General features: G+C 59.4%; 1 protein-coding gene across 1 annotated transcript; it reads left to right on the plus strand.

Moving 5' to 3' along the window:
* The first annotated feature begins 2061 nt into the window (after nt 1–2061).
* Nucleotides 2062–9412, plus strand: Sncb (synuclein beta). Its single transcript, XM_055595869.1, has 6 exons — nt 2062–2340; nt 2928–3057; nt 5472–5513; nt 5655–5777; nt 8334–8419; nt 8756–9412. The coding sequence occupies exons 2-6, from the start codon at nt 2937–2939 to the stop codon at nt 8786–8788; spliced, it is 405 nt and encodes a 134-aa protein (XP_055451844.1). The 5' UTR covers nt 2062–2340; nt 2928–2936; the 3' UTR covers nt 8789–9412.
* Nucleotides 9413–9793: the final 381 nt, after the last annotated feature.

The raw sequence follows: 9793 nt of genomic DNA on the forward strand, positions 1-9793 counted from the left end.
AAGAGATGCCAGCGACTTCCTTCCTGATGAGATCTGGATGGCCGAGGAGACAGACCTCCGTGTGCATGCGTAAGGAAGTTTCTAGGTTTGGCTAACTGATGCAGAAAGACACTCCCTGAATGTGTGCCCTGCCATCCGGGGTTGGGGTCCGGGACCAAATAGAAGGAAGAGAGTTGAGCAGCAGCATTTGTCTGCGTCAGCCTCCGGTAGCCCCGCCTTTCCCACCAGGAGGGGCCATGCCTTCTGCAGACTCTCCTCACCCTGGAGGACTTGAAGCCCTGATACAGAGCTTAAAAGATAATAGCAAAAGACTGCGTGTGTTCAGCGCAGACAGTGTTTGTTTTTACAAATTCGCTTATTTGAAATTTGATTTTTAAAATGATGTTTGAAATTACGTATGTGTGTGTGCAGGTCCGCGCACACGAGCACACTGCCTGCAGAGGCTGGAAGGTCCCTGGAGTTACAACGGCTGGTGCTGGGAATTGAACTCTGATCCTCTGGAGGGGCAGTATGGTCACGCAATCACTGCGCCCTCTCTCCGTCTCCTTGATCAGCCATTGGTTGAAGCCAGGGATGCAGAGCCCTTGGATGGGGGAGGTCAGCTGTCATGTAGTGTGTGGTAAGTCCATACGGGGTGTGCACACACACTTCCATATTAATATATGCTAATCTCATATAATAAACGTGCACTGGCAGGCAGGAAACTGTTCTTACATGTTGCTTGTTCAACATGTAAGTGTGTGACAAAATTTTCTATGTATCAAAATTAGCTTGTTCGACACCCGCGGTCTTTGCACCCACTTCTCACTAAAACCGTGTCTTGATGCATTAGTGTGTTGGTACGTGGGGGTTCGGCTCAAGGCTCCTAAACACATCACAGCACGCTGGGAAGATGTGCTCCAAGGAAGTCACCAGACCTTTAAGGGGACGTTAGGACCCCGTCAGTGTGTCCTGCAATGCCCATCCTGCACGCATGTCAAGGTGCACACCCATGGAGAGCGACCTCGGGTTGAGTTCTGGGAGGGGAGCTGCTGATCCAAAAGGAGCGTGCATTCACACCCCTAAGAAGCCCTGCCAAAGGGGCCTCCTAAACACTCCTGCCAGATTACAGTCCTACCACAGCCCTGAGCATTTGCTCGCCCAGGCCCTGCTGGCTGCTGCTAGCACACCTCACCTCATCTCTCAAAACACCCACCCCTCTGTCCCCACAGTTTAAAGTGCTCTTCCGATCTTGTTGGGGGGGGACATCTTACCTATCCCGAGCCCCAAATTAAGTGCCACCTCCCTTTACCTCTTCCCCTGACTCCCTGAACGCGCAGGGTCCCTTTCATCCGGGAACTCCACACTCAGTCATGGAACTGAGATCTATTAGCGTCCCTCCCATCACCACGTTCAAAGGTGCTCTGTCTGCGTCCTCTTCAGCTCCGCTTCTGCATGGTGGTCCTGGGGCCTTTGCCCTGGAGGTCCAGCTCTGCGGACCTTACCCTCACCTGCCTTGGCCTGCCTTATTCTCTCGGACCTCCACAGAGGCCTTCGCTGTCACTGCCCCGGCTCTTACATCAGCGCCTCACTCTCTTCCTGACCCCTCTTCTCACAGGCTGGAATGAGCCTGTTTGCTTCCGATGTGGATTCATCTGTCTTGTTTCCTACCCCTCATCTCTGCTTAGGCATCTCCGTGAGATCAGAGCCTTGCTTTTCTTTCGCGCTCTCTCCACCCTCGAATCCGCACCCCCAGTTTAAGCGCTGCCTGGAGAGGCACTGACTCCATCCTCGGTTCTAGAGAAGAGGAAACCAGCGTCTCAAAAGGAGAGCTAAGCAGCTCAAAATCCCACGGTTACTGACAAGCGAGCATTGGAGTCTCTCTGAGCTCCCAGGCCGAGCGCACGGCTTCGGCTTCGTTTCTTTCCCCCTCGTCGCGCGCATTGCCCCCTCCCACACTCCCCAAAGACTACGTGCCTCCAGCTCCAGGGTCCCCGGCTGCACGTCAGAGGCCCTCCCCTGGAGGCCCGTCTGCTCTGGGGAGATGTCACCCTCCCCGCCCCCTGTCAGTCAGGCGGAGGGGGCGGCGCGGCCACCAGGGGGGGTGCTGAGCTCAGAGCTGCCGCAGCGCCGAGCCGGAGCCGAGCGGAGCGCTCTGAGCATCCTCGCAGGCAGCGCGCCCAAGGCCGGAGCACTACTGCGCTCCAGCGCAGGGAGGCTGAGCCGAGCGCCTGACCGCGGCCGGACCCCGCTGGCCCCGAGCCCAGCCCTGCCCGGCGCAGCCCAGCCCCGGCGCCTGCTCGCTGTAGCCGCCGCTGCGGCCACCAGAGCTCCATCCCCCAGCCCGGCCGCGAACCCCAGGTGAGGCTCCGGGAGAGGGACCTGACTGGGGACCCAGAGGGACCTGGGGCGAGGTGAGGAGTCGGACGTGGACCGCCCCGGGGAGAAACGTGGGCTCGGGGCTGGAGAGCGCTCAGCCGGCGCGGGCCGGTGCACTGCGGGGCGCCGTGTCTGTCTCTGCTTGCTACAGTCTGGGTGGACGTGCGGACGTGCGTCCGTGCCCGTGAGTCCCAGAGTCCGTGCGCTTCCCAATGCCCCGTGTGTGCACGTGAGCATGTCCGTGGTGTGTGTTTGTGTGCAGACCGTGTGACTGGCGTGTGTACAGACAGGCCGGGAGTTCGCGCCGAGCTTCCGGTTCTGCGGGCCTGCAGGTTGCAGATCTCCGGATAACCGAGGTGGTGGCCCCTCCCGCGTCCGGGGTTTCAAGGACGCTAGGACTCACCGCAGCACGGCCCAAAGGCCGAGAGCTGGGGAGTGGAGTGGGCAGGAGGGGGCTCCCCACCCAGAAGCGCGCCAACTCTCAGGGAGGGTGGAGGGAGGGGCTCGGGTCCTCAGGGAGGGCTGAGCGTGCAGAGCCAGCCCCGTACTGGTGTGTTCGTCCTCCCCAGGCCGCCAGGATGGACGTGTTCATGAAGGGCCTGTCCATGGCCAAGGAGGGCGTTGTGGCTGCAGCCGAGAAAACCAAGCAGGGGGTCACCGAGGCGGCAGAGAAGACCAAGGAGGGCGTTCTCTATGTCGGTGGGCAAGGGGCTGCAGGGCTGGGCGTCTTCTGAGGGTCCCAGGAAGTGTCCGTAGAGTGATTGAGGGGTCTGGGAATGAAAATATGAGTCAGCAGATGGGCGAGGTCAGTAGGGGTCACTGGGGACACAACCAGCCCATGGACGGAAGGGAGGTGGGAACTCGGTGAGAGCTGGGCAGATGATGTGCAAACGAAAGGCCAGCGTGGTGAGCTCCACAGAGGTTCCTTTCTCTCATCCTGTCCTTGGCATTAGCAGTGACCTGGCGGGAGCCTTTGCTTGGGGCCAGGTGCCTTGACATGCCATAGCACCTAGCGCTCCTGGCCTATACCACTACGGGCCCGGGACACCGGCGCCCTATATTGACCACTCTGCCCAAGGTCATGCGATGCTAAAGCCTGAAGCTGTAGTACAGACCCATCTGGAAAGCCCCACCTTCCCTGGGTCCTGGCGGGCTCTCTCCAGCTACCAGCAACCCCCACACACACACACACACATACACACATACACACACACACACACACACACACACAGCCTGTGCAGCCTTGGGCGCGCTGCCTCCCGGTCATCCTCCTGCCAGCTGGTGTCAGGACAAAGGTCAGGCAGTTAATATCTCTCACCCAAAGTGTGAAAGGAGTTCCGTAGGGTTATTTGCATACTGAGAGAAAAAGGCTGGAAATGGAAGTTACCCGACTTGTTTTGGAGCTCAGATGGCGGGTCCTGTGGAAAAGCTGTAGAAGAGCTGGATAGTTTGCCCAAGGTCACGGCAGGTTTGGGCTGCGATGATTGAAGGTGTGCATTGTGTGGATGCTGAAAAGACAAAGCTGTGGTCTCCTTGCGGTGGGGAGCAGCATCTCAGTGGGGACATCGAGCAGCAAGTGTGGGGATCGTTTGGGGGAGCTCCAGGTAAAGGAGGTGCAGGATCAGCACTGAACACTAAGGAGCCTGGGAAGGTCGGAAGGCAGGGTGCAAAGACCCTCTGCCGGAAAGCAGAGGGCAGGAACCTCACTGGAAGAAGAGTTCAGACTGAGAGGCAAGAACTGATCCATAAGAAGACCTTGTTTGCCAGGCTGAAGCAGCCTCGTGCTGCCTTTAGAGGCTGTAAGTGAGAGACCTTTGGGGACAGAGCAAATTGCAGGGAGGCGACATTGGCCCCTGAGGCAAGAGCAGCAGCAATTAAACCCAGCAGAAGAGTGTCGTGAGCCCACATGAGCCCAGCCAAGGCCCTGGCCTCCCTTCACCCCTCCTAGTCTCTTAAACCCCTGGAATCACACATCGGCTCCCTGCCATGGTGCCTTTCCCCTTGGCAGGCACTTCCTACCATTTTCCCTTGCCCTCTGCGTTATGGCCTCAGCACCTATAGCCTGGCATGAAGTCCCCATCATGCCTCCTCAGCCCACATTCTCAGCACTGTTTCTACCATTCCCGATGCTCCTGATACTCAGGGAGTCTTGCCTGCCTTGTTCCATGCTTTTGGCTCCCCTTCCCTAATCTCCTTTTAAAATATCCGTGTGTTCCCCATTTCTCAAGGCCCAGGCAGTGAGTGGCCCCACTTCTTGCAGTGCCTGGAGTCTAAGTATTTTTCCTACTACTCAAGGACAGATAGTGCGCCATTGGCCCAGGCCTCGCCCACATAACGTGCAAACACTTTGCTGGTGAGTGAATGAATAACGTGCACCCCAGTTCTGGCTGGCCTTCGCTGTGGACACACTGGCCTTACCCTTTCCTCTGGCATGCTTATTCTCGTCCCTTCTCAGCGGCCTTGGCCTGGGTTTGCCAGCCCAGGTCCTGGAGTAGACACACCCTGCCGCCAGGACTTCTGGCTTCTTCCTGTGCCACCCCACCAGCCTGGTGAGGCCCGGCCAATGCCACGAGTGCCTCCCACAATCTGCACCTAACGCTCTCCACTGAAGGCAGAGGGGGAAGCTGACCCCTTGTGTGGAGGAGACGGGCTGGCAGACACGGCAGCAGGGCAGTTCGTGGGGCAAGGGCATGGCTCTGTCCCCCTACCGCCTGAGCCACTGCCTCCCATCTGGGCTACTTAGAAGCTGGGGACCCGAGTTTCAACTCCGCCTTGAATGCTCACCCCGCCACTAACTGATTGCAGGCCCTTACTGAGCTTCTGGTTTCCAACTATGAATGAACAACAGCCCCCATCACCACCACCCAAACCGTTAACCGGGAGAAACTAGGAGCACGGCACTGGCGCTCAGCCAGCCTCCAAGGGGGAGGGTGTGGGTTCTGGGGAGGGAACCAGAAGGTTAGTATGGGGTGACAGCTGTGGGATGTAGGGGTAAGGGAAGCCCAGGGAGGCAGTTTCAGGGGACCCATTGCTACCTGGGCATAGCCTGTGTTGGGCTGGAATCTCCGTTCCTTGTGCTGACTCCTTAAACATACTCCTCTTTCTTCCTATAGGAAGCAAGACCAAAGAGGGCGTGGTACAAGGTGTGGCCTCAGGTACAGACCAGTCCTGGTGCTTTATGGGGGGAGGGACACGGGCCTCTGGAGGCTTCTGTGTGGGTTGCCCCTGAAGAGGGGGACTCTGGGACACAATGTGGGGGCTTCTGGCACCCAGTCCCACACCCCTCCCTGCTCCAGTGGCCGAGAAAACCAAGGAGCAGGCGTCACATCTGGGAGGAGCCGTGTTCTCCGGGGCTGGGAACATTGCAGCAGCCACAGGCCTGGTGAAGAAGGAGGAGTTCCCCACGGACCTGAAGGCAAGTGACCCCCCCCCAGCCACACATGCCAGCACACACGCCTGCCACCCTCTCTCCACCTCACCCCCCGAGCCTGGGGCATAAGCCCGCTGGCTTGCTGCCTCTCTTCCTACAAATGTGTGCTACACTTGGCTCAGAATGAGGCTGCGGGCAGGGTGTGCGTGTAGGTGCCATGCTCCCTGTGGAGGGACTCAGAAGGGACTGGCAACGCACAGCCCGCTCACCAGCATGGCCCCAGAGACTCCTGGCCACATCTGCGCACGCCACTGCTTGTTCATTCATCTGCTCTCATTGACTGGATGTCCACATCAGTGGAAATTTGTTCTTAGTGGCTCCACAGTGGGCTCCGTCCACGCGACTGAGGCAGTGAGAGAGCACAGTGCAAAGCAGCCGGTGCGCACGGTGGTGACAGAGTGTGTGTGTGCAGTGAAGAGCACGCTGTGACGGGGTGAAACGCTGAGGGCAGAGACCTGAGCCGGGAGAGCTTTCCTGGAGGGGTGCCGTTTGAGCGGACACCCAAAGGATGAGAGAGAGAGATGGCCCTGACAAGATGTCCCGGAACTGCATTTCCAGCAGTTTTGAGCGGGAAACACAAAAGTCCTGTGGCAGGCGTGAGGAGATGGCAGTGCACGGGGTCTTCAGTGCTGCAGCCCCACAGACCACGCTGCAAGAGCTGCCGAGGGAGAAGGTTTGGCCTGAGGACAGTGAGTGCTCCAAGACCAGCAATGAACAAGGGGCCGCCAGGGCTACGGAAGGTTCAGTCTTACCGGGCTGGTGAGATGGCTCAGTAGTTAAAAGCACTTGTTGCTCTTGCAGAGGGCCTCAGAGAGGTTCCTGGTACCTGCACTGTAGCTAGCAGCCATCTGTAATTAGGTTCTAAAGGGCCCAGGTTCTTCCTGTGTCCTCTTTAGGCACCAGGCATGTTTGTGGTACATGGACAGGCCACACATGCAGACAAGTACCCACACACATAAAAAGTAAAAACTAAAAAGAAGTTCTGGGACTTCCCTAACTTCCCCTACACACACACACACACACACACACACACACACACACACACACACACCAAAAAGAAAGACATTCTAGAAAAGGACCTCCCCAATGAAGCCAGCAGCCAGTTCAAGGTGAAAACACCTCCAGAATTCCAGCTCAGTGCTGTCTTTAAAGTCCCTTATCCCTAGCCAGGCCTGCACACAGCACTGAACATGCCGTTCATGGAGGGAGTGTCTCCCAAACCTCTGTGTCCCGTGTGCTCCCTTAGCCCCTTCCGCCCAAGCCCTGCCTACCGCCATCCAAGGTTACCTGGTTCCTGACTTCCATCCTGCAGACCGGTTGGCTGCTTTTCAGCCTCATGTGCATGGTGAAGAGTGCTGTTGTTCCGTGCTGTTTCCCTGCCCTAGGGGGTGACTCTAAGCCTGCTCCTGACTGCCCCGTTCTCCATCCCGCTGGGCTGTGTGCCACTGTGGTTAGGCCCCAGCCGGGAGCCCTTCTACCCTCCTACTGTATTCATTTCCAAACAAAGGGCCCAAGATGGGATTTATTTGTGAACAGGGGGTGCTGCAGACTGAGCCCAAGGCCTTTAGCATGCTAGATACACAATCTAGCAGAAACCTCAAGAATGTATCCTCAAGGCCTTGAGCTGAGCCTCTGAACACGGTCTCTCCCGGGTTCTGATCATAGCTGGGTAGCTAGGGACAAACTAACATTTTTCATCCCTGGGGTCAGCTCGCAAAGAGAGGAACGAGCTGCCATCCTCCTTCACAGATGTAAAACCCTGTACCCACAAAGGCAGGGGCAGAGCACTCCAAGGGGCTAAGGCAACTGGCAGCGCCAACTTCTCCAGGGTCCTAGGCATGACAGCCCACATGTGGTCTCTACAGCCATGCACACCCGAGTTGTCATGCCTTCACACATGTGTGCTTGCCTGCCGATGGCCAGCCAGTGCCCAGTGTCCTCCACATGCATGCTCACTGGTCTGTGCCCATCTGGGCAGCAGATGCAGGGGGGAGGGTAGAGTCTTAGCTCACACATCCAAGCAACACCATGAGCTGTTGCTTCCAGCTTATCTTAAAATAGCTACAGTGAAGAAATCAGGCCAAGCTCAGCCCTGGGGGAGGGAGGGATGGGGAAAAGGCAGTGGAGGGAAAGCACGGAGCCCATCTCCAGTGCCATACCTGAGCCTCCCTGCTCCCTTCTGCCCTGGAGGGGAGCTTCCAGAGTTCTCTCCTGGGTCCTATGGTCAGTCCAGCAGCTTGGCTGCGCCTAGACAGGGCCCCATGTGCCGTTTCTAGCCAGTCTCAGTGACACAGGTAAGAGGCTGTGAGGTGTGGGGGGTGTGAACGGCACAGCGCGTTCAGCATTCTTCACAACCCTAGCTCCCCCGATGACCGCCATTTACACCATCTCACTTCTGAGACCTCCAAATAAGCAACTCCCCTAAACATCCCTGGCACTGCCAAGCCACCCTGGCCGGCTTCACTCTTCCGGGCAACCAGTAGCACACTAGCATGGGATTTTAAGGGTCCGGCTGCCCACACAGCCTCGTTCTGTTCACAGGCAGAGGAGGTGGCCCAAGAGGCCGCTGAGGAGCCCCTGATTGAACCCCTGATGGAGCCTGAAGGGGAGAGTTATGAGGAACCACCCCAGGTGAGGGGGCAGTGGGGCTGGGGGAGGGGCACCCTGCGGATCAGAAGCCACCCTGAGCCAGGCGGGAGGTGCCTAGCGAAACAGGGGGCGCCGACAACTCAGGGTCCGGGAGCTGGAGGCAGGGAGGAGAGGCCAGATGGCAGATGGGGCCTGACGCCAGGCCCGAGGCTCAGCTGCTGGAAAACCTCAGCTGGCCCTGCCTCCGGCTCTCCCCCTGCCCAGTGGGGGCACAAGCACCGCCCCTCCCCGTCGGGGAGGGATACGCCAGGCTGCACTTGACCGCTCGGTCTCCGACTCTTTGTGCTCTTCTCTGTCCCGCCCCTCCCTCTGATGCAGGAGGAATATCAGGAATACGAGCCAGAGGCGTAGGGGTCCAGGAGGGCCCGCGCACCAGCAGCACAATTCCTTCCCCGTCCCCGCCCTCCCCTCCCCTCCCCCCGAGCCAGGGCTGGCCTTCTACCTTGCCCCCAACCCCACCCCAAACACGAGATCTTCCTTCGGCTCCGAGGCGCGTCCTCCGGGCCTGTGTCAGTGTCTGCCCTGCCTTCCGTCTGTCCTGCCGCCGTCCTCCTCGGGGCGCGGACTGCAGTCGGCCTGCCCGGCCGGGAGCCCCGCCCCGCCAGTGTTGTCCCTCCCCTCCATCTGGTCCAGCGTCTGCGCTGATGTAGCATGTTCTGTGTATTTTTTAACCAAGATGGGAAAGTTATGGCTCCTTCCCCATCCCGACAGAGGTTCTCCAAGGGGCCCCCGGGCAGCCCCACTTCGACCCCTAAAACGTTTTTTGTTTGTTTTTTGTTTTTGTTTTGTTTTGTTTTTAACTCAAACCAGGAGCCAGGTCTGCCATGCCCCCTCCCTCAGCCCGCTCAGTCCGAGCGCGGGCGTCGTGTGTTGTGATTGTGGCATGGAGAGCCCCCACCCACCGTGTGAGCGTGTCCCGGGAGGGCTGGCCCGGCCGCCCCCCGCGTGTCCATGAATAAAGCCAATCTGTCTGTAGCTGGCGCCGCCTGGGCAGGGCTGGGCTTCGGGCCCCAGCCTGCCCCTTCGCTCCTTAGGCTCTGGCACATGCGGGTACGTCGCTGGCTACCTGGAACGTCAGCCTGTCCGTCTCCTGCTGCACGCTGGCCGGCGACTGGGAGGGCGACCGCTCCCACCGCCGGCCGCGCTGGGACTGAGGCTGGCCGGGCGGCGGGAAGCTAGCGTCGGGCGCCCCCTCCTGGCCGGAACCGGGACGCGGGCTCCGCGCGGGCTGGTGAAGACGCACGCACGCGCGGCGGCGTCTCCGCAGCAGGGCGGCGCGCTCGAGCGCACCCGCGCTCCCGTGGCCGCGGAGGCGCGTCGCAGGCCGCGGCGGCCCCTCCCGCCCCGTGCTATGCG

Source organism: Psammomys obesus, unplaced genomic scaffold (genome assembly GCF_907164565.1).
Source record: "Psammomys obesus unplaced genomic scaffold, mPsaObe1.curated_primary_1811, whole genome shotgun sequence".
Lineage (NCBI taxonomy): Eukaryota > Metazoa > Chordata > Mammalia > Rodentia > Muridae > Psammomys > Psammomys obesus.